The sequence below is a fragment of the Mixophyes fleayi genome, assembly GCF_038048845.1.
Source record: "Mixophyes fleayi isolate aMixFle1 chromosome 2 unlocalized genomic scaffold, aMixFle1.hap1 SUPER_2_unloc_6, whole genome shotgun sequence".
Lineage (NCBI taxonomy): Eukaryota > Metazoa > Chordata > Amphibia > Anura > Limnodynastidae > Mixophyes > Mixophyes fleayi.
In genome coordinates, this window is record NW_027445883.1 from 223,735 (window position 1) to 249,196 (window position 25,462).

Genomic DNA, 25,462 nt, shown 5'->3' on the forward strand with positions numbered 1-25,462 from the left:
TTGTGATCTTAAGATCCTGGAAGAGCATGCAAGCTTAATGACAGGAAATGAAATTTTCATCAGAGGTGTCTGACTTCAAGTAAGGTGAGGGACAGAAAAGAAAGTAAAGCTTGATAATGTGCGATAACAGAATCGACAACTGTTCTGTGAGGTTGTGTTACAGAGATGAGTGAAGAGCTTTTTATTTTTCTTATCGGTCCTCACTTGAATAGGAGTGCAGGTGGTTAGCAGGAACGGAGTAGCTCATTGAATAGCATCAAAAGTGAATGGGAGGAAAGTACAGTACATAGATGAAGGAGAATTTTTCTGTGGTATATGAATTGATTATTTTATATGGATCAGATCACTGCAAAGAAATGTCTATCACACAGTAAACCCCTTTTCACATTTTTTTCACCAACATGAATAAGACATTTTTAAGGGGGCATGCAAACAGGACCACAGGGACTTTAAGCTACCAGTCTCATGAGAGCCTATGCCTTCAATGCCTCTGAAAGCTGCAGCATATGATAGCCCTTCCTAGCTGACTAACACTTTCAGGTCTCTAGTCTCTCGAAGTACATATCAAGACTTGCACTAGCGACCCTGCTCACCAGCCAGACAGAGATTGTTAGCTCAGCACACCTTTATATTAGATTGCTACTGGTAGTCAATACCATGGAGTAAAATGAAGCCCCAATCCAATGGACGGAAATCCATTATATTTTTTGCCTAAGGCTTTGTGAATTCCACTCAAATAGCCACAGTTTCTGAAAAGATTTCTCACATATATCTGAGATACAGTTGCTGATTGGAATTCCATTACACATTCAATAGTGCTCCACAAACCTGAAGGACAAAGCAAGTGTAAGATATTTCTGTGCTCATGTTGAATTTTGGAAAATGCCACATACTGCAAATAAACTGAAAGTGCACATTATTTACTTTGTTTCAGAAAATAAGGTTGGTCATTAAATAAATTCATTCCATTAGCTGTAAACTTCAGTTCCTTTGTCAGGGCCCTAACTATTTCAGTCCTAGTATAAAGGTTTCCCAAAGCCCTTACCAGGTGTCTCATACACCATCAGAGCTGCTTTATGTGCATGCACGATGAAGTCCCAATGTTTTGCTAAAATGGCATGGTGGTGCCAGGTGGCATAAGTATTACTTATGTCATTTGGCACCACCAATGCCAGGTGAAATTAAGTGCTGGGGGGCTCGAACCACGAACTCTGGGTTTCAGCCTCTACACAGTGAGCCAAAGGCTCAGTTGACAACCACTGCACACTTTTCCCTTTAATCTCTGTAGATCTGCATCAGGGAGTGGATTAATTACCCACTGTTAGTAATTAGTTGCCAGTATCTGATGCTTGTTTCAGGCCTATATAAGCATTATCCTGAAAACCAAACATTGCCAATTTATTGAGATATTCTCTCAGAACCTGTGCACCTGACAAATAGATTGTTACCTGTGTTTTGACCGTTGGCTTTGTGCAACTACCCTTGTGGGTATTAATGCATTTGGCTGCGCGAGACTACTCTGTTGGATGTTTTCCCCTCTCTGTCCTTCGCTTCTGTGAACTGAACTCCAAAACCTCTTAATCACTAAAAGAGTGTTCATTTCCTCCTGCTACTGAAATCCACCACTTGAACTCAAAACTAACAAGCTTAAAGTGGTAAATATATGGATAAAAGACAGAATTGACTATTTTATTTTTATTTTTCAATGAATAGTTAATAAATGTATGCATCACAGAGAAACTTATTTCTTTGTATATACTAGTTTATTGAGATGAATTTATATAATTACAGTTTTTATTCACCCTTGTTCAACCTTCTAGTTGTGCTAAATCTACTGCTTCTCTTTTAAGCTGTCTTAAGATCTACAACACTTGAAACAATATCTGTGGTGGAGACGGTGTGACTGGGTACTTCTCCCCAGAACACATCGCAGCTTTCTGTATGTTCGGCTGCGTAGGTACAGACTGGTTAGAGTGCCCATGCTGACCCCTGTCCACTGCCGAAAAATGCCTGCAATGGGCACGTGAGCACCAGAACTGGACCATGGAGTAATAGAAGAAGGTGGCCTGGTCTGATGTTTTTTACATCATTTGGATGTCCGAGTGCGCGTGTGTCGTTTCCCTGGGGAAGAGATGGCACCTGGATGCACAATGGAAAAAAGGCAAGCCTGCAGAGTCAGTGTGCTTCTCTGGGCAATGCAGTGCTGGGAAACCTTGGGTCCTGGAATTCATGTGGATGTTACTTTGACACGTACCACTTACCGTATATACTCGTGTATAAGCCGAGTTTTTCAGCACATTTTTGTATGCTGAAAAGGGTCTCTCGGCTTATACACGGGTGAAGTTACCTGGTCTCCTGTTCCTGAGCTGTTAACTTCCGCAGTGGAACGCATGTGCGTTCCACTGACAGGAAGTTGTGTATTTAGAATGCAAAAGCCGAACTTCCTGTCAGCATGCGTTCCACTGCGGGGGTAAGTAAAAAACTGAATCTACTACGTTTGTGTGCCTTGTGTGCCGATTGCAGATCCTCACATCTACAAGGTAAGTAAAGTAAGTAACTCTCATGTACAAGAAGGCAGCAGAAATATACACCATAGAGGTTTAACTTATTATGCTATGTTGTCCTATGTACGTTTGATGCGCTCTCTTTGGCATCATCTGTGATAGGTAGCATCATGCTGTTGGCATGTCTATTATTCCAAAAATGTCTGAACTTCTGTCAAGATATTTTCCCAGGACTATGTTTATATTATTACAACACATTGATGCAACAGTTTTGCTTTTCTCTAAAATGTATTAAACTATAGGGGTTGTCCATTTTGTTCTGCGAGAAATGCAAATACTTAAAAACGGAATTGCAAATTGTACTCTTTTTATCTTTTCATATCACTGCTAGCAGTAGTTAGGTAAGGAATCAGTGATCCGTAATTTCTAAATATTATCCAAAATATGTGAAATCATGGTTTTACAATACGTAATAATCGCTATGCCCCAAGTGCTGTTAGGTGACATATGGTAATGTATTGTGACTTAACTGGGATATACCAACGCTGGCAGAGAAGTGAAGGACCCAAGGACTGCATCAGTAGACAGCAATCCGGGACTGGTGACTATAAATTCACCCTGTGATAAGGTTGTGATTATTTGGTACTTAATTTAAAGCTTTGTAATCCTATCAGTGCTGAGTGTGTTTCACAAAAAAGCACAGTTGATTTTATCAAGATTTTTTCCTAGGTGATTTCGTCAGGCTGATAGATAAGGCTGCCTCTGGGCAGTAAAAGAGTTAAGCATAAACCCGGTATGCTCATGTCACTTCGTAAAGCCCACCCGATCTCATTGTCTCTCATCTTGCCTCTGGCATCTATGTGAGCTAGGAAAAGTAGGCAAAAAAATTTACCAGTAGCTGCTGCATTTCCCACCCTAGGCTTATACTCGAGTCAATAAGTTTTCCCATTTTTTTCTGGTAAAATTAGGTGCCTCTGCTTATATTCGGGTCGACTTATACTCGAGTATATACGGTACCTAAACATTGCAAAATAAGTACAACCCTTCATGGCAGTGGTATTCCCTGATGGCAGTGGCCTCTTTCAGCTTAATAATGCGCCCTGCCACACTGTAAAAATTGTTCAGGAATGGTTTGAGGAACATGACAAAGAGTTCAAGGTGTTGACTTGTCTTCCAAATTCCCCAGATCTCAATTTGACCGAGCATCTGTGGGATGTGCTGGAAAACAATTCAGCATCATGGAGGCCCCACCTCGCAACTTACAGGACTTAAAAGATCTGCTGCTAATGTCTTGATGCAATATACCACAGGACACCTTCAGAAGTCTTATGGAGTCCATACCTCGATGGATCAGAGCTGTTTCTGAGGCACAATAGAGACTTTTAATTAAGTGGTTTTAATGTTGCAGCTGATCTGTGTATCATTCATCCACTGTAATATACTCATGCCCAGTATACAGACTCTCTGCCCAGCATGCTAGACTTATGCCAATTTACAGCATGTCCACCACATACACACACATCCAAATGTGCAGCATGGCTACCACAGAACAGTGAATAAAATACATGGCCTAACATAACACACTTGTGCCTGCTTAGTTTTAGCTCATGAAAGTACTGTGATTTCATGTAACTGAAGCTGCAGCTTCCACCTGTAACACATAGGACCATTATGCCTGTGTGAGGCACTCTGTGGTGGGTTGGATAGGGATTCTCCATGTTGTCCAGCTGTGAAGCAGTGTGGTCCCCACATACCCTGTCTTGGAGCCTGCTACTCCAAGTTTTCAACACTAAAGTGTGTATGTATGTATGTATGTATATATATATATATATATATATATATATATATATATATATATATATATATACACATACATACATACATACATACATACATACACACACACACACACACACACACACGTAGGTGCATATATATCTATATTGAGAGACATTTGGTCACAGTTTTTTTTCTTTTCAGGATTTAAGCGGCCATTTTAACCTGTGATATTTAAAAGCATCACCGGACAGATTAAAACTAATCTCTAATGTTACTAGGTAACCCTTTATGTTCACTGTAGTGCACCTGCTGTAGATATATTGTCCTTTATTAAGCAATATTTTATTAGTGTGCCCTGTTTGAACGAGATGATTGCTGACCTAATTGTTTATATTATGCGAGATGTTGTATGAGGTCATTGCTGATAATATTACAATTTTAAAGCCATCAGTGATTACGTTTTTGTATAAATGAATGATGTCATAAGAAAACCCTTGGCAGTGGGGCCTCCCACATTTGCATGCAACCTTAACTACCCATTTCCTTTGTTTTGTAGTTTGGCTGAAACATTAAGTGCCCTTTCAATAATGTTTTTTTCAATTATTTCCTACTTTTTTCTCAAAATAAAGATAGACAACATTGTAAATGCATTATTTAAAATCAAGATTTTTTTAGCCACACTTAGCTTAAATAATCAGTGAATTGCCCTATTCCTATCGTCCCTGCTTTGAGCAATTAACAGTTTTGTACAGTGTCTTATCCAATGTTTGCACCATGCAGTATTGAAAACTTACTGCTGTATGTGTCTATTGAGGACTACACAGCACTTTGGTATTAAACAGGTCATTATCTTTGATGGCTGGATCATCCCCTTATTGCCATGGAAGGGCAGTAGACACCTGCCCTTCATTAATAGATTCGGGCAAATTTAATCCTCCTCAACCCTACTGCTAGAGGCAACAGACTCCAGCATTTAAACACATAAGCCATATTGTTAACTGGAGTTGATTTTGACTAGCATAATTATTTTAAAACCAGCCATGTCTCTAACATCAGTGCTGACTGACAAGATTTTGTGGAGACCTGTGGTGACAACTAGAGGAGGCAATCCTGTCACCTTCTAGGCCCCCGGTTTAACAGATGTATATCCCCATATATGTAACACTGCAAACAATAGCCTTGTCAGCCTGAGCTGGCTCTCACAATTTTGGTGTGATCAACAACATAATTCTTCCTCAATTAAAGTGGCCAGCCCTGAGCTGCACAGTGCTGTGGGGATTTCTTTTAGTGCGATAATATGAAGCTGCTTTGTGAAATTTGTGTAAATTGTTTTTACTGGAAGAATTGGAGGACTGTAAATTAATCACAGGGTTGGATTGATTGTGATGCACAGTTCAGGGACAATAATGTCAAAGAAGCTCAAAGTTCTACATTCTAAATTTTTATACTTGTACCAGGTGCCATTAGGACACACTTCTGTGCATTAGGGAGCAGCGTCAGCTGTCTGTAATGTAGGGAGCTAAAATAATACTTCATTTTTCATATGTGAAAATTTCAGTTTTGGGTTAAGTACTCCATCAGGTGCATGTTGCTGTTGGACTGGCGTAAACGCTATCTGGAGCTACATTGATAGCTATACTATGGCTCGCCCACCCCTCAACTTGTGTCAATAGTTTGGTGTGATTATCTTGACTCCATCATATAAAAGTGGATTCACTCCAACGTGAAGCTATGGTCATCCCTGGAAGAGCATGTAGGGCCATACAGTGTAATTGATGTAATTCTATTGATGTTATAGATGATACCAACCCTACATAGGACTTAAGTTAAGATTTATTTCTTAGCATGTCTGATTATTCTTTTAGCAATAATTTGCTTGCTTGTTCCCATTGTCTTGGTTATGAATACTTGACACTACGGGGCCAATTCAATTCGGGTGCGTTATTCTTGGAATAATGTGGCCTGTGCACTAATACCGTTGCTGCGCTAATAGCGCACAGTTTTACCGTTAGTACGGTAATTTCAACAGTGATTTTTTGCTCGCCGACCTCAGGGTCGCGAGCAAAAATCTGTGTTAAAATGACCATATTAACGGTAATACAATTAGCACCGCATTATTCCCATACTGACCTGGGCTAATTGAATCGGCCCCTTTGTGTTCAATTTCCATATTTCTTGTGTTTATTTCAGTTGAAATAAAAAACAGCAAATTAATGTCATATTGTAGAAATACAGATAAAAGTTGGTTTAGTGTTATTTAGGGCTGAGAGTTTGTATGGTACCTGACCTATCCATAATCCTCTCTGCAATGAATTCTCAACGTCTACTAAGGGTATATAATATTACGGAGCTTTCTGGAGAGGATGATTTTGGAATAAAAAAAGGCTTATTTTAGTTGTTAGTAGCATACATTTTAAGATGATGTACCTGTGTCCCAAGATTGTGATTTTCCAAAGGAAGCACCATCCTTGTTTTAAAAACATATCCAATATAGTGTTAGGTAAAACTATATTCAGTGGTATGGCTTTTCTTCTGAATTAGGTTTTATAAGAGGCCACAGTATAATACCAAATCTATGAATCTTTCTATATAGCCTCTCCAGAGATTATCTAGTGAGTTTCTTGCAACATCACAACATATGGTTTAAATTTACTTTAATGGGTTTGTAAATGGAAAATATTCCTCAACATGTAGCATAGAGTTTTACATAGCATGGCTATTTTAATAAAGAGAAGTGTAGTTCTTGGTGTAGTAATAGGTGATGGAGAGCCATCCAGGATAAAGTTCTCATTACGCTGTAGTGCCCACACAGGAACAAAGTGCTGATTCTAAGCAACTATCCGGCAGGATGCTGTGTTCTGTCATAGATGGCCAAGGGAGCTGCCAAGGATCTTTCCTCATACTATACTGGTAAGATGTGCTTCTTTAGCTCCCTAGTTATTGTTCTCTTTGGAGTTTTGCCAGACCTGTAAAAGAGTGCTATGCTTTGTAAAGTAAAATAATATCACAGGAGTGCAGGTTTTAGACCAGGCTCCAGGAATATGAGATGGTGTTGAGCATGAAGACTACAGGTTCTCCTTCTTGTCCACCTCTTATCCTCTGATTATATGGCATTAAGCAGGTCTAACACATATAGGGATGGCAATGGGTAAGCACTCAGGTTAAAAGGGGACTTTTAAAAAGTGACCATGATAGATCTCTCTAATAATGTGTGTTTTCCTCTATTCTATGTTTGATTTTGAGAAGAGATATAGTCTCACATAGAGATCATTGATCTCTATAAAGAGAGACCGCTGCAGTGCATGAGATTGGTTTTCCAAAGTGGGTGATGGGACGGGGAAATTTGAGCATATTCTACTTTTCCCAGCACCTCCAACATGCTCCTTGCAAAAAACAGCTATGTGCAGAGCATTGTTGTCTTTCCAATAGTGTGTCTCCTCAGTTCTGTCAGAAATGGAACACTGAGAAGAAAGAATTATTAATGCCCATGTACACATAGCCTAGAGATGCAAGACATGTAATTGAGAAGATCAGTTAATTAGAAATGAATATAAAAATACATATTGCTATTTTTAGCATTCAGCTGGTTAAAATGTAAAAAATATTTCAATTTGGACACGTAAATAAAAAGCTGATCCTCGTTCAAAGTCCAGTGTAGCTGGGGCTGGATGTTGTTTTTTAAGATAACAACTGTTTTACAAGTGTTAAACTGATCTTATGTTTCAAGAACCAGTTTACTGGGTTGCAAAACCCACACTTGGACACTGGCACCTTAGTGGAAAATACAGAACTTCTGGCAGCTTATTTGGCATAGGCAGTTATAGCAGTAAAGAATAGACTTTCTGGTTTATCCATCATTCAAAGAAGCAACAAACCCCAATTGGATTGTAAACCACATTCCTATCATGTTGTTCTTGGAATCAGAACGGTTCCCTTTCCTTCATGATGCAGAGCACCATAACAGCTCTTCGCTGTGTCTTTTCTTGCAGGCTGTTATCACTTCTTTTACACCTTGCTTCTGTTTATTTTTATTATTTCCATCTATCTTTCTGTTTTTATCCCCACAACTCAGCTTAATGTAAACCTTTCACCCAAACTTTTGTGTGAACATCTTTAAATGTCTGTTGAAGTTTCCATTCATTTCACCTTTCATGTCCCAGCATGGGAAGTCCTTACGTATTGAGTAAGAATGATAGCGACAGGATGACCACCTCTATTACAATTCACTCCTAATCTAGAGTAATGTGCGTGCATATATGTTATAGCATCTAAAAACAAATAAGCATATCATATCAAAGTGTTATGAAATTAATTGATTTTTAGTTCAGTGGTTGTCTTCAGACATGTGACCCAGTATTGTCATGTTGTTAGGGCTAAGTAAGGTAACATTGTTAAAGCAAGTAAAGGGACCTCTGTGCAACTAAAATGGGGAGCTCCAGAAATGTTATGTTGCCCACCAGTACCATAGAAGATCTGCCACAACGAAACTTCATCAATTCATAATCTTCCTTCTTAATTTTTGTTTCTTGTGTTCTTTGGTTGGTTTGTCTTAAAATTGTGTAAGTCACCCCCTTTATAGTTTTGCACACTTATAAAGGGTTAAATATACTATTTGGCTTAAAACAACATATCTAGAGCCACTTTTTATTTTTCCTGAGCCAAGTAAATGTAGTATATCTTGTATGAAAACATGGGTCCAGTCCCACTGGACTGCTAAAGCATCCTTGCATTTCCTTCAGTGGTTTGGGAATCCTAAAAAGTTTATAGGAAGTTTATAGAGCCCACAAGACATTTCTACACAAAGACGTTTTGGTCTGTAATCGTATTTCTGGCATGGCTTGTGAAAGATTTTTAAACCTAGCTGAATGTCCTCCTGCAAAATGCAGTTACTTGATGGGGCATCTGCTAACAGATTCTCTGTTGTAGAATTTAAGCTGCTTATAGCAACCAGTGCCTTGTAGCCAAAATAAGATAAAGGCTGACTTCTTATATAGGTGAATGATTTAAAGGAACAACCTTCCTGTTCCAGAATTTCCTGCACCAGGATATTGATCTGATTAATAGTTTTGCTGCTGCTGTGGACAAGTTGTAGGGTGACTTACATTTTACGTTTTATAAACATTTAGCTTGTGTGTTTTTATTTAGCTTGTGCGCTTTATTAAAAATATTTGTCTCTTTGTCTTTAGCATTAAAATAAATACTGTAATAGATTTATTTTAAGTGACTCTGAACAGCATCTCATGAAATAAGCAAAGTTTTTGATATAATATTCAGCTGTATAATATCTGCCAACATTGTTTTTTTGGGGGGTTTTTCTTCCAATTTTACATAGTTGCAACTTTAGGTAATTTATTTATAGTATCACTGGTATAAATCTAAAGGACTGGAGCCAGTGTACTCGGTTGAAGACTCAATTAGAATAAATCACCACTTATAAAGTGTTACACAGTTCTTATAAGGGTGCCTTGACGGATAATGTGTTTTTTTTTTCTGTACTTGCTTATTTTCTTCTATTTTTGTTTGTTCTAGGGAGCCTCATGTCGTTACTACTATGGTGCTCAGAAAATGAGTGAGCAGAACATATTACAATACAAACTAGGAGTATATCAGGCATGGGACATTGAAGAGCTGGTAGGACTTGGTAAAAAGCTACGTGCTTGTGCTTACTATGCTGCCCGGGAACTAATGAAGGAGGCAGATATTGTATTCTGTCCTTACAACTATCTTTTGGACTCCCAAATTAGGGAAAGTGTAAGTTAAGCTTGGGAGAATTATGCAGTCCTATGTATATTTTGAAAATGTGTTAAATATAAATTATTTGTTTATATTTATTTTAACAGTGATTTTAAAAAAATATTCAGGTTACACATTCACATAATTTAAATGTTTTATTTTGCTCATGACTGTATCATTATGAACTACTACAGTAACCATTTAATAGAATTGTTGGCCTCAATGTCAAAACAGTAAGGGGGAGAGATGTAGGCATGACCAAAATTTAGCTTATTGGCAAGTAAGCATTTCAAGAATAAAATTAACAAAACATCTTAGTGAAAGCTACAGACCTATTTGAAACAGCACTTTAAGAAATCTACTATACAATACAATACAGAGGGCGGAATAAGAAACCGCAAACATTTTAGGTATAAAATAAATGTATTTAATCATGAAATAAAATTAGATATACACAATGCCTATCTACCTAAAACACCAATAGCACATATAATACTAATATCACCTCCCTACCTCTCCTCATTCGACTCTCTCCCAAAACTCACCTTTTCAAGCTCACCTATCCTACCACATCCATTCTATCCATCACCTCCTCTTCCTTGTTTGCCATCTCCTTCTTTTGCCAGTTTGTTCTACTGTCTCTCCCAACCCCTCCCTCTATAATGTAAGCTCTCTTGTCCCACTTCTGTCTACTGTCTGACGCCCTTGTATGTCCCGTCACGTCTTTTGCTACTCTCTGTGTGAGTCCCCACAGCATTACTCACACTCATCTGTGCTACTTATATGTATTACCTCATCTAGTTGTTACTTGCTTATGTATCCAACACTACGGAATCTGTGGCGCCTTACAAATAAATAAATTAATAATACTATTATCATCTAAAAATAAACGTAAGAGTCCACATAAATACGTACTGATTCCTCTTAAGAAACTACCACAATAATCCTTTGTTTATTTTTAGGTGATATTAGTATTACATGTGTTATTGATTTTTCTCTTTCATCCGGTCTGGGGGACACTGCTTACCATGGGTTGTGGAGGGGAGCTTGGGAGTTGGCACCTAACTAGTTAACTTTAGTACTGCTGGCAAACCCCTCCCCTCTACAATCCCCCTGCCTCTTCCTGTCCAGTTTTTTTTAGGTGCCCTGGAGTTGGGGCAGTGTTTTTAGTACTTAGGTAAATTTTATAGATTTACTTTATTTTATTTCCTTTTTTTAGGGTTTTTTCCTTCAACAGTGGCAGCGCTGGAGTGTGTTCTACTATAGAGAACACACTCACAGCTTCAGCAGCGCAGGCATCCGTTTGCCAGAGGAGCTCACTGGTATATATTTGGAAAGTCTAGAGGTGCCTGATTGAGGAGTGAACAAAGGTCTCACGGACCGCTGTCACTCCTCCACCCCACCCCCCCCCCCCCCCGATAACCGGCGCTGCCATTACAGGCAGAGAGTGCCGGTTATCGGCAGCGGACAAACGCCGGCGGCCATTTTATTTTTTCTGACAGCCAGCGCTAGACGGAGAAGGAGGAGAGGGGGCCATACCACGATTCCCCCCTCATACATAGGAGGGGGGCGCCGGGTAACTATCGCTGCGGAGACCTCTGTCCTAGAGGTCTCCACTACTCTGCCACGCTTGGAGCCTTTTTTTTTTTTTTATCAGGCTCCATGTTTTTTTTTTCAATTTATGCTAAAAATAGCTGCAAAGCAGCAGTTACTGAAGGGGGGGAGCTACAGAATAGAGTTCCCCCCACCTTCCTGAGAGAGATGGTCTTTCCCAGCCTTCTGGCGCCAAGAGAAGCCCGGGAAGAGGAACAGGACGCAGGGAGCAGGCACAGGACAAACTGCTGTTGAACTTCTCCCCTTCTGTGGCCTATTGGCTAAGTATCACCTTTATTACACACTTCTAATGTTTAATAACTGGGCCAGTAGGATTTACATTATAGTCTCCTACTGGTTTATATATATTGGTGGTATTAATTTTTTACAAGTACAACTTTTATAAGATATCTGTTGATTACTTGTTTTCATACCTGTTCCTACACATTTATATACTTGCTCTCTCTATCTCTCTATCCATTTTTTTCTGTGCTCAGCTAGAGTCATATTTTACTCTGTGTGTTTGGTGTACCTTACTTTATAAGATGACAGATAAGGGAAAGGGCCCCATGGCTAAATACTTCACATGCTCAAAATGTCATGTAAAATTACCGTGTGGCCAGAAGGACCCTTTGGCGCTCTGCTCTGCATGCGAAGCAGGGGTCCCCACTGTGCATACCCAGCAGGTTTCAGTCCCACTGACGGAGGAACCGGCCTGGGTGGCCTCCCTGACACAGTCGGTCTCCTCCTTAGCTCAGATGGTTTTCCAGTCTAATCAGTTGTTATCTACTGTAGCAACTTCGGTGGCTAGTAATGCTAACCCACAGTCAGACCTCCCGGCTTCCTCAGGTTCTAGTGCAGCGGGTTTGCCAGGACCTTCCTCATGGCAGCCTGACCCAGCCCCTGTTCTTACAGACCCGGCATGGTCTACAGCATTTTTAAAGGGCTTGAACAAGCTAAACCTGTTGCTTGATACCGCTAATACACCGCCTGCTAAAAGAAGGAGACTTAGATCAGTAAATCCCCTTGTGGTCCTATCAGACTCTGAGGAGGGTTCTGAGGAAGAGGGGGAAATGTATTCAGATTCTGACCAATTACTCCAATTGCAACAGGAAGACTATCCCAAAAACCAATTTGTTAATGATTTGGTTTTAGCGGTTAGACAAGCGTTGGACCTCCCTGAACCGGAGGATCTTACCCCCAGAGACAGGAGCCTCTTTAAGAAGGATAAGAGAAAGGCCAGCCATTTTCCCCCTTCTGCTGAGCTTAGGGTTATTGCCGAAGGGGCATGGAAACAGCCTGAAAGAAGGTTTTCTATTCCTAGGAGATTCTCTTCCCTGTATCCCCTACAGGAAGAAGAGGTGGTTCGCTGGGAGACTATTCCCAAGGTAGATATCCCTATTGCCCGATTGGCAAAGCATACCTTACTCCCAGCTCCTGGTTCAGCGTCCCTTCCAGACGCCAACGACCGCAAAGTTGAATCCCAGCTAAAATCCATTTTTGCGGCTGCGGGTTCCTCTTTCAGACCTACTTTTGCCTCAGCTTGGGTGGCTAGAGCCATGGAAGCTTGGGCAGACCAACTGGCAGAAGCCTTACAGGACTCAGAACTTCTCCCCCTGGCCCTGCACTTGAAGGAGGCTTCCGGGTACCTATACGAGGCAGCCCAGAACTCAGCGGCGGTCTTCTCTTCCATTCAGGCGGCCTCTATTTCTGCAAGAAGAACGCTATGGCTGAAATCCTGGGAGGGTGATGCGGAATCAAAAAGGTCCGTTGAATCTATTCCATTCTCTGCAGCAGGTTTGTTCGGACCGGAACGGGGGGCAAAAGCACTTCCTTGCCAGTATATTCGTACAGGAGCCGCAACTCTCGGGGCAGCTCTTTCCGTCAGCCCTTTCGGGGGACCTCCTCTCATAGGGGACAGTCCTTTAGGGGCAGACAACCTAATTCTCGAGGCTCCTCCACTAGAGGGAGATCCTCGTTTGCATCTAGGCGCCAGGCCTCCAAAAACCAGGAGAAACCTGCGTCCTGACTGCCCCCCCGTTCCACAGGGAACACCAGTGGGGGGACGTCTGTCTCTATTTCGGGAACAGTGGGCAGAGTCTTCCCAGGATCCCTGGATCCGGGAAATCATTTCAGAAGGATACAGGATAGATCTGTTGGGCCCGGCCCCGCAGCGTTACTTCCAGACTCCGCTCCCCCGGGATCCATCAAGAAGACAGGCTATACAGGATTGTGTCGCTTCCCTTCTGCTTCAGAGGGTCATCTGCAGAGTTCCAGATTGCCAGAAAGGGCGAGGGTTCTATTCCAACCTGTTCCTAGTCAAGAAGCCGGACGGCTCTTTTCGTCCCATACTAAACTTAAAAGGCCTCAATGTTCACTTAAGGGTCAACAGATTTCGGATGGAATCTCTGAGGTCAGTAATAAACGGCCTAGAAAAGGACCAGTATATGGCGTCCATAGATATAAAGGACGCATATCTCAACGTTCCCATTTGGATCCACCATCAGTCTCTTCTCAGATTCTCGGTGGGATCTTTTCACTACCAGTTTCGGGCCCTCCCCTTTGGCCTCTCAACGGCGCCAAGGGTCTTCACAAAAATTATGTCAATAATGGCAGCATGTCTTCACCTGCAGGGAGTTCAGGTCGTTCCTTATTTGGACGACCTACTCATCAAGGCTTCCTCCAAAGATTGTCTTCTTCATCATTTATCCCTCACCCGAGCGGTTCTCGAGGGCCACGGTTGGCTGATAAATTCAGCAAAATCCCAGATGGTTCCGTGTCAGCGCATGGTTTTTCTGGGGCTCATCATGGACACCAGCAAACAGAGGGTGTTTCTCCCAGTAGAAAAGATCAGCTCTATTCAGACTGTAACTTCTCAGGTTTTGTCTTCCCCAAGTCCCTCAATGCATTTATGCATGAGGCTACTCGGAAAGATGGTGGCCTCCTTCGAGACCATCCCCTTTGGTCGGGCCCATTCTCGATGTTTCCAGTGGGATCTACTGTCGAAGTGGTCGGGTTCACACCTACACCTGGAACGTCAGAGGATCTCCCTATCCCCGAGGGCGAGGGAATCTCTTCAGTGGTGGCTGGTTCAGGATCATCTGAAGGTAGGCAGATCCTTCGCTCCATGGTCGTGGATCATAGCCACGACGGACGCCAGCCTGAAAGGTTGGGGGGCGGTAGTCCTGCACCTCCGACTTCAGGGACGCTGGTCGGTTCAGGAATCAGCTCTATCGATAAATGTATTAGAATTGAAGGCCATTCTATTGGCCCTCAAGGGAGCTCAGCCCCTTCTTCGGGGGCCACCCGGTCAGAATTCAATCCGACAATGCCACGGCTGTTGCATATGTCAACAGGCAGGGAGGAACCAGGAGTGCAGCTGCCATGGATATCGCAGCTCAAATACTGGTTTGGGCGGAGTTAAACGTTCCGGCTATTTCTGCAGTCTTCATTCCAGGAATAGAAAACTGGGAGGCGGACTATCTAAGCCGAATTCAGATGATGCCGGGAGAGTGGTCACTCCACCCGGAAGTCTTCCAGTTCCTGGTTCGAAAGTGGGGCCTTCCGGACATAGATCTCATGGCCTTCAGACACAACCGGAAAGTTCAAAGGTTTTGCGCAAGGGCAAGGGATCCCTTAGCGGTAGCAGTGGATGTCATGACGATGTCATGGGAGTTCAGGATGGGATATCTATTTCCTCCAATTCCCATGCTTCCTCGCGTCCTCAAACGAGTAAGGCAGGGCGGTCTGCCGGTAATTCTAGTTGCTCCCTCTTGGCCGCGCCGAGTGTGGTACGCAGACATATTGTCAATGGCGGAAGGACCAGGGGTCCATCTTCCGCATCGAGACGACCTTCTTCTACAAGGTCCATTCCACCACCAGAGTTTACCTCAGCTCAGTTTAACGGCATGGCTGTTGAAGCCAGCCTCTGGAGGTCTAGAGGTTTTTCTTCCAGCGTAGTTAACACTTTGATGTTAGCTAGGAAACCTGTTACATCTCGCATCTATCACAGGATCTGGAAGGCCTACATTAGGTGGTGCGAAGGCAGGACATGCCTTTCATCCGCTTTTCATATTCCTCGCTTATTAGCTTTTCTTCAAAAGGGCCTGAAAGCAGGTCTCAGATTAGGTTCCCTAAAGGTGCAGGTATCGGCACTTTCAGTATTCTTTCATATGAAATTAGCTGATTTGCCAGATATTAGAACTTTTTTTCAGGGAGTCTTGCACATACAGCCTCCTTATGTACCTCCTACAGCTCCGTGGGACCTCAACATGGTACTGGATATGCTCAAGGGGCCTCCATTTGAGCCCTTGAGAGAGACAGATTTAAAATGGTTGACCTGGAAGGTCCTCTTTCTTCTGGCTATCGCATCTGCTCGTAGAGTTTCTGAATTAGGAGCCCTGTCATGTAGAGAACCTTATTTGGTTTTCCACGAGGACAGAGCGGTGTTAAGGACCCTTCCTTCCTTTGTCCCCAAAGTAGTGTCAGCTTTCCATCTTAACCAGGAAATTGTAGTTCCGGTCTTTTCAGCTTCTTCCCAGGCAGATAAACAATCTATGGAGAAGCTAGATGTTGTTAGGGCTCTACGTATATATGTCAAAAGAACTTCCCAGATTAGACGTACCGATTCTCTTTTTGTCCTTTATGACGCTAATAAGAGAGGCTGGCCAGCCTCAAAACAATCCATCGCTAGATGGATTACATCTACCATCAGACTAGCATATATAAAGGCTAGCCGTCCTGTGCCCGAGAGACTTACAGCCCATTCCACCAGATCGGTAGGGGCTTTGTGGGCAGCAAGGAATGGAGCTTCTGCAGACCAGCTTTGCAGGGCAGCCACCTGGTCCTCTGTCCATACCTTTGCAAAATTTTATCAGTTTAATGTTTTTGCATCAGCTGATGCAGATTTCGCTCGTAATGCTTTACGAGCGGGATTTTCAGAGTAGTCCCACCCTTAGGGGGCTGCTTTAGAACGTCCCCATGGTAAGCAGTGTCCCCCAGACCGGATGAAAGAGAAAAGAGGATTTATGTACTTACGTTAAATCCGTTTCTCTGATTCCGTCTGGGGGACACTGCGATCCCTCCCTTCTGTTATTCTTCTGTGTGCTCTTGTGTGACTGCCCTTTTTATCCTTGGGCTTTGTTAAAACTAACTGGACAGGAAGAGGCAGGGGGATTGTAGAGGGGAGGGGTTTGCCAGCAGTACTAAAGTTAACTAGTTAGGTGCCAACTCCCAAGCTCCCCTCCACAACCCATGGTAAGCAGTGTCCCCCAGACGGAATCAGAGAAACGGATTTAACGTAAGTACATAAATCCTCTTTTTAAGTAGACGCATTGTGTATATATAATTTTTATTTTATGATTAAATACATTTATGTTTTACCTAAAGTGTTTGTGGTTTCCAGTTCTGCTCTCTGTATTTTATTGTATAGTAGATTTCTTAAAGCGCTCTTTCCAATAGGTTTATAGGTTTTCAATTTTTGGAAAAATTCAGCAGTCTCCTTCCTGACAGCAGCCTTAATCTACTATCTAATCATATAGAGTTGTACTCCGTTTAACAATCATTTTCATAATTTCTGTTTTGTATGGGTTTTTTCTCTTTCTGCGCTTGATTAGTTTTTATGTCTATACTCCTAATGAAAGCTGCAACATTTGCTGTCTTTGATTACACATTTTGTTTTCTGCTATTATACCAGAGTTGGTGGAATTCTCAGGTGTGACATACAGACCTATGAACTTTACCCAATTTTCTTTAAAAGCTCTGGGACTTTTCACTTTAAACATTAAACAAAAAGTGCAAGTTGCCGGAGGAAATCAACCCGTTGTATGACCCACTAAATATTGTGTATTAAGCTTGAGAAGCTGTAAGTCTAATAGAGATCATGCCTTGTACGATTGTGGAATACTCATAACTTGGTTAATTAAGATGGCAGTTTTTAGGTCGTCCTCCTGTAACATAAGCAGAGCACATTCATTTTAGACAGACCATGCTAGCAAGTACCTCTCATGTAAAATATAATTTGCCTCTAACTTGCCATGTTGCTTTTGGTAAACAACGGACTGGGCACTGCTAATAATACAGATGTAACAATGCATTTGGTGCAATTGTGTGCATTATGCACTGTTCAGAGGGGGCCTTATTGTGCCATTTTTCTTAAAGGATTGTACTTTGTATGTGCACACTAATTCAAATACAACCTTGGCTTCTGTTTTTGAAGTTCAGATTATACATGCAAATAAGTATTCGTCACACATATTTATGTGTTTGTTGCAACTATTTGGATTGCAAAAGTGCTTTGTCATACTTTACTTCTGATGTTCATTTTTTTGTAGTTCATTCAGCCAAGTCACTTTTATTCCTTTTAGATGGAAATTTCCTTAAAGGACCAGGTGGTAATTCTAGATGAAGCCCATAACATTGAGGACTGTGCTCGTGAATCAGCCAGTTATAGTGTTACAGATGCCCAACTAATGTTTGCCCGAGATGAGATGGACAGCATGGTGAACCATGGGATCAGAGCAAGTGACCATGAACCTCTGCGAGGGGTGTGTTATAGTCTGACTAAGTAAGTTAATTCCTGGAGGAGTAGGCAGAAATAGTCTTTATTATTTATGTAAATATTTCTATAATAAAATCCACTAAGATCTTTAGTGCTTCACTTTTATTATATATCTGTTCTGTGTTTTTAATACACAAGGTTATAATGGAACACATTATTAAATACCGTATATACTCGTGTATAAGCCGAGTTTTTCAGCACATTTTTGTATGCTGAAAAAGGCCACTCGGCTTATACACGAGTGAACTTACCTGGTGTCCGGTCCCTCGGCTGTTAACTTCAGCATATGCGTTCCAACAACAGGAAGTTCGGCATTTGGAACGCAAACTTGCGTTCCAAATGCCGAACTTCCTGTTGTTGGAACGCATATGCGTTCCACTGCGGGTAAGTGAACTCTCTCTGAGTGATTTGACAATCGGACCATTTCTCTTATCTCTGCAGCTGGAACAACAAGGAAAACTCCAGCGTCCGTTGGCCAAGGAGTTAAAATGACGCTTAGAATCGTTGTGCACGAACCTTCATCTATTCTTATCCCTGTGCAGGGCGGCTTTCGTTTATAATTTCAGCCCTGATTTGTGTCTCTGATTTAATGGGTCACTAAGCAGTAAAAGTATAGGCTCTGAGGTTGTGATAACTGCAGTCACATATATATTTATATTTTGTATCTGGCCATTATTGGAGAGAGAGAGAACAAGTTGCTGAGCAGGTTAGGGTCATTGATATTGAGGATACTTTTCTGCACCCAGCTAGGTGGTGAAAACACGGTGATTAAAACTTTGAATACATTTTGAGGTGTCCTATCGAGTGACGCTGGGTGTTCACAGTACAACAATTATATTACTTACATTGAATACTTATGCTCCATAGAATTCAATTGGCCGAACGCACATTCTCTTTCTCTCCCTCTCCCTCTCCCTCCCCTTATATACCCCTTTATTTAGGTTAGGTTGTACCCAATGATTTTATAATCATTTATGAATGTACCTTGTCATGTACTGTTATATATGGTTTAGCTAAAAATGATTTCATAGATTGAACTTATCATTTTTATTTAGGCTTTTAAATTAGCGCTCTTTTCCACCCTAGGCTTATACTCGAGTCAATAAGTAAAATTAGGTGCCTCGGCTTATATTCGGGTCGACTTATACTCGAGTATATACGGTACATAGTCTGTATTGTTACAACACTTCTCTAAGTGTTTGTTGATTGTTGCTTTTCTCAGTGATAAGCCCAACACCACGCCATGCTGTAGATTTCGCCCCCTCCAATTAATAATAGTAACTATTTTTTTGTTGTGGTACCTGTTTTTTTGTTTTCAGTTTCATTTGTTTGCCTTGCTGGTTTGTGTACTGTGATTGTATGTATTATTTATGCAAAAACAATTCCTTTCCAATATGCACAGTTTATGTATCTGCATATAAAATGTAGCCCTTATACAGGGTTCGAACTAGTAAAATAACATTGTCGCACTTAAAAAAAAAACAAAAAACAATGTAGAATTTTTCAGGAAATACAGGTTCACACATTAAAATATATACAGTGTGTATATATGTGTGTGTGTATATATGTGTGTGTATATATGTGTGTATATATGTGTGTGTGTGTGTGTATATATGTGTGTATGTGTATATATATATATATATATATATATATATATATATATATATATATATATATATGTAAATATATGTATATATGTAAATATATGTATATGTATATATGTAAATATATGTATATGTATATATATGTATGTATATATATGTGTATATATATATATGTATATATATATATATATATATATATATATATATATATATATGTATATGTATATATATATATATATATATATATATATATATATATATATATATATATATATATTGTGGCAAGAGCCCGCTACTGCAGAAGCACACGCGAACAACTTCTTCCTGTTTATGTAGTTTTATTGTCAGGATGGTAAATGTTTTGACACCGTACAGATTTCACAGCAATACATGGAGACCCTAAACGCTAGCTAACGCTCAGCTCTCTCAAGACCAGCCAGCTTCACCAGCGTTGATCTCGGTGCACAAATGATACAAACAAGCTTTTATACCTGATACTCCTCCCCCAGCCTTAGCTTAATGGACAGGTGACACACCCACCTTCTCTTTAAAAGGAAATGCCCCATTACTGGCTCTGTTTGCACTAAAGAGACCCACCCTGTCTGTTTGCTGAGAGGAAGGATTTCTCTGCATGTAAGTTAACCAAACTTAAACTATTGTTTGTTACACATAGGTCTTTACATTCAATCTAGGTGCATTGCTGCACAAATGTTTTACTTTACTTCCCTGCTTTCTCTGCATATTGCCATCTAAATGCCTCCTTTTGTTACATATCACTCCCCCTAGCATCTCCAAGTAGGGGGACGCGGACTTCGCGAGGAGCGCATATTTTCGTGACAATGCATCTGCATTTTTGTGTAGAATTCCAGGTCTATGTTCTACTGAAAACTTGAAAGGTTGCAGTGCCAAGAACCAGCGGGTTACCTTGGCATTTACCTCCCGGTTGTTCTGCATCCATCTCAATGGTACATGGTCTGTTATTAAGGTGAACTCTCTGCCTAGGAGTTAATAGCGCAGAGCTTCTGTAGCCCATTTTATGGCGAGACATTCTTTCTCCACAGTGGCATCGGATAGGCATCAAACTGCGACATACTGTTTAGGCGCCTAAAATCATTGCAGAACCTAATTGTCCCATTGGGTTTCGGGACAAGCACAATGGGACTATTCCACTCACTAGTGGACTCTTCAATCACATCTAACTGGAGCATCTTCTCGACCTCCTTTCTCACGTCCACCTTTCTCACGTCCACCCGTCTGGCTTCGGGAATATGATACGGCTTCTGCTTTACAATGACTCCTGGCGCAGTGACAATGTCGTATTCGATTTAAGGTAGTGCGCCCAGGAATGGAAGAGAAGACATCCCTGTTGCGGTGAATCATTTCTTCAGTCTGTTGTCTCTACTGAATGGACAAAGCTGGCTCTATGGGCACTTCAGACTTTTCAATGGCAGTACTCACTACCTGAGGAGAGGTTTCCTCATCATGCCAAGGTTTAAGGAGGTTAACATGATATATTTGCTCTATAATTGACAGGACCGACAGCCTCTAGAACTTCATATGGACCCTGCCAATGGGTGAAAAGTTTGCTTTCCTGGGTGGGAACCAGGACTAGGACTTTGTCCCCAGGCTTGAAAGATCGAACAACAGCACTTTTATCATAGCTTTTTCTCTGTCGTTCCTGAGCCTCTTTTACATGTTGCTGCACAATGGGCCCTATCTTTCCTAGCCTTTCATAAATTTGGGACACAAATTGTACCAGATTTGGCTCCCTGGGACCTTGCTGCTCCCACCCTTCTTTTAACATATCCAAGATACCCCTAGGCTGTCTCCCAAACAATAACTCAAAGGGACTAAACCCTGTTGAAGCTTGAGGTACCTCACGGATGGCAAATATCAAATAGGGAATAAGAGTGTCCCAGTCTTTTTTCTCTTGAGCCACTGCTTTCCTGAGCATGTGCTTTAAAGTGCGGTTAAAGCGTTCCACCAAGCCATCTGTTTGTGGATTGTATACAGAGGTGTGAAGCGCCTTAACCCCTAGCAACTGGCACATGTCCTTCATCAGTTGAGATATGAATGGAGTACCCTGATCTGTGAGAATTTCTTTGGGTATTCCCAAGCTTGTAAACATCAATACAAGTTCTCTAGCTATGGTGCTGGACTTTATGTTTGGTAGGGCAATTGCCTCTGGATACCTGGTTGCATAGTCAAGCACCACTAGTATATATTGGTGCCCACGTGCAGATTTTTCCAGTGGCCACACAAGGTCCATAGCTATCCGTTCAAAGGGAACTTGTACTATTGGTATTGGAATGAGAGGTGCCCTGTACATGGGTTTGGGACAGGTTCTCTGACAAATGGGACAGGACCAGCAATACTTTTTCACTGCCATGTGTACCCCAGGCCAGTAAAACCTAAGCAGAACTCGTTCCCATGTTTTATCCTCCCCTAGGTGTACCCCACAGACATGTGTGTGTGCTGCTTTTAACACTAGGGTTACATGGACCTGAGGAACCATTAATTGTTCTACTTTTTCCCCCTGCACATTAGCAACTCTATACAGGAAATTATTTTTAACAATAAAATATGGTATACCTTCTGCAGGCTGGGCGGCTTTCGCTACCCCATTTACCTCATCACACTTTTAAAGGCATGTTCCAAAGTGGCATCATTAAGTTGGTCTCGAGCAAAGTCCTGCAGAGGAAACAAAATTGGTATTGCGGACCAGTCCGTATCCTCACTGACAGGCGGGGTGGGCTCATTTGCGACATCACCGACCAATGCTAGTTTGGACTGTCCATGTTTCCCCGCAGGGGGATGCTTTTGTGGAACTCCTGCTGTGACTCCCAGGATGGCATTCCGGTTTGGTGGTTCCAAAGATCGATGTCCAGATGTTGTGGATCTTTAGGCGGTTCCTTTAAGACCGGGCTTCTGACCGTTGCATCAGTTGCCGGCATGTCCGGCCGGATCCGCTCACCGAGGACATCATTAAACAGTGGGAAGTCTCACCCCAAAATGAGTGGATATGGGAGTTTAGGTGCTATGGCAGCTACCACCATAACAGTTTTGTCTTTGAGTGTGACTGGTAGTATTGTTCTTTCATACTCCTGTCGTGCCATGTACGCAAAGAACTTTCACCTTGGGCAAGCGAGAAGTTATGGTTTCGGGTAAAGCAGAGCTGGAAACCAATGAATGTTTGCTCCCCGAGTCAACCAAGGCCAGAACAAGGTTCTGGTTGATTAGCACAGTCACCCGGAACAAACAAGGACTTCCTGATGTGGGACTTATGGTAAAACAGCTTGGAAATGCAGGCCCAATATGTGCCACGGAACAGTCCATGGGTTCCTGTAGGCTAGGATACTCTGCCTTAAAGTGGCCTGGCTCACCACATTCAAAACACTTCAGATTAGACAGCTTTGCACCTGGCCCTCTGTCCGTAGCAGTTTTGCCATTGGGCCCTGTGGAAAGGATTGTCAAACCTGGCTTTTGGCGTGGCAGCGGTTTTGGCACAAATGCAGGTTCTTTAGTTATTTGCTTTAGCGCACAAAGCCTTTCTACCACGGTGGCAAGCTCTTTATAAGTTTGTGGGTCTGATTGCAGCACCCACCTTTGCAAATCGCGATTCAGCCCCCGGATGCAGGGATCTATCGCCAGAACTTCAATAATTCGAGAAGGCGAATTCTCCTCAGGCTGCAGCCATTTTTTTAAAATTTTAGAAAGCTGAGCCACTTGCGCTCTGACCGGTTTTTCTTGATCATAGCGCCATTGGTGATAGCGCTGGGCCCGGCCTGGCCCAGAAACTCCAATGCGAGCCAATATCTCAGACTTTAGGCAGAAATAATCAGAGGCCCGGTCCTCATCTAGATCCATATAAGCTCGCTGAGCTTCACCAGCCAGATATGGTGCCAGCCTCTCAGCCCAATCTTTAGGAGGCCATTTTGCCCTTTTTGCAAGTCTTTCAAAGGACACCAGATATGCTTCTATGTCATCACCTGGCGACATTTTCTGGAGAACAGGACCAAGTGGTTCATTTCTGTCATGTCTCACCTGGCTTAACTCTTCTCTTAAGAGCCTTGTGTTTTCCACCTGTGCCTCGGCAACTCGTAGCATCTGAGCTTGCTGCTGTTGCTGCGCAGCGGCCACATTCACGAGGGTTCTCAGTACTTCCTCCATGTTGACGTCTGCACTGGTTGGGTAGCGGAAACTTGCTTCCCGGAGTATCCCACTCCTGACACCACTTGTGTCAAGAGCCCGCTACTGCAGAAGCACATGCGAACAACTTCTTCCTGTTTATGTAGTTTTATTGTCAGGATGGTAAATGTTTTGACACCGTACAGATTTCACAGCAATACATGGAGACCCTAAACGCTAGCTAGACATAGCTCAGCTCTCTCAAGACCAGCCAGCTTCCCCAGCGTTGATCTCCGTGCACAAATGATACAAACAAGCTTTTATACCTGATACTCCTCCCCCAGCCTTAGCTTAATGGACAGGTGACACACCCACCTTCTCTTTAAAAGGAAACGCCCCATCACTGGCTCTGTTTGCACTAAAGAGACCCACCCTGTCTGTTTGCTGAGAGGAAGGATTTCTCTGCATGTAAGTTAACCAAACTTAAACTATTGTTTGTTACACATAGGTCTTTACATTCAATCTATGCTTCATATAATGAAGTGAGGGATCTGCTACCTTTACAGTATTATTATGTTAACTGCAGACAAAAACTATTTGGTCCATCTAGCCTCTCCATTTTGATTTGTCCAAAGTGATATTAAATAATTATTCGTTTTATTAGGTGGTAGTGCACCATTGTTTTGTTAATAGAATGGCACTTCCTCCTAAATTGCATGGTGGCATATTCTTTGACTTGACCCACTGGCGAGAAATCGTTGCATTGAAAGCATTGTAGGTCAAAATTATTTTTGGGGGGCACCTACCAGAATATAAGAAAATATTTTAGTGTCCTTATATCTTAGTGATACAACCCATGGCTGAAATGAGGCTCTTCTGCATCAGGAGCTGAAGTAACTAGCTGCTTGTGTTGTCTAAGAAGTATAATTGTAGCAAGAGATATTACTGAATGAAAATTGAATCACCTGCAAAGCTCAAGCTGCACGCTATACTGGCCTGTCCAGTTACTCCGTCCTACTGTTGGGTAGTTGGCTTTCTGGAAGATTTAGCCATAGCCATGCTTGGCGCCGGTTCTCATGGTTCTATATTACCTTGTTAAAAAGGAAAATAATACCATCTCTCTCCGTAAAGAATGTAAAGATGCCAAAGGGGGAAAAAAAATAATAAGAGGAAATCCTCTATTAGGTGATGGTGGTATTATCTTCTATTAGAGGATTAGGGATCTCCTCTTATTATTTCCCCCCCTCTATATTACCATGATGACTGCATGCAGATGTAGTCATCGACTTCTGATGGTTCCCTATCAGGTGTAGTTTCGGATCTGTTGTTTTTTTTACCCACATATGTAGTAATTTGTGACAAATAAAGTATAGAACCTTTTCTATTTGAAGCATTGTTGACAAGACATTGGCCCATATTTAAAAAAAATTAATTAGAAATGTATCTTTTCTCTTGCTACTGCATAGCAGCCCTTACTGATAGGTTATCCCTTACTGAACTGAAAAGAGGTAGGACAAAAAGGTTGAGACCCTGGAAGATATATAATGTGACTCCACTTTCCA

The 25,462-nt window shown here is 41.8% G+C and overlaps 1 protein-coding gene across 1 annotated transcript in view; it reads left to right on the forward strand.

Annotated features, from left to right (window-relative positions):
- Positions 1–25,462, forward strand: part of LOC142109663 (Fanconi anemia group J protein homolog) — a 197,299-nt gene that overhangs the window by 48,387 nt on the left and 123,450 nt on the right. Inside the window, exons 8-9 of the mRNA XM_075193728.1 lie at positions 9,813–10,034; positions 17,975–18,174. Of these exons, the coding sequence (XP_075049829.1) occupies positions 9,813–10,034; positions 17,975–18,174 (422 nt within the window). The remainder of the gene's footprint in view (positions 1–9,812; positions 10,035–17,974; positions 18,175–25,462) is intronic.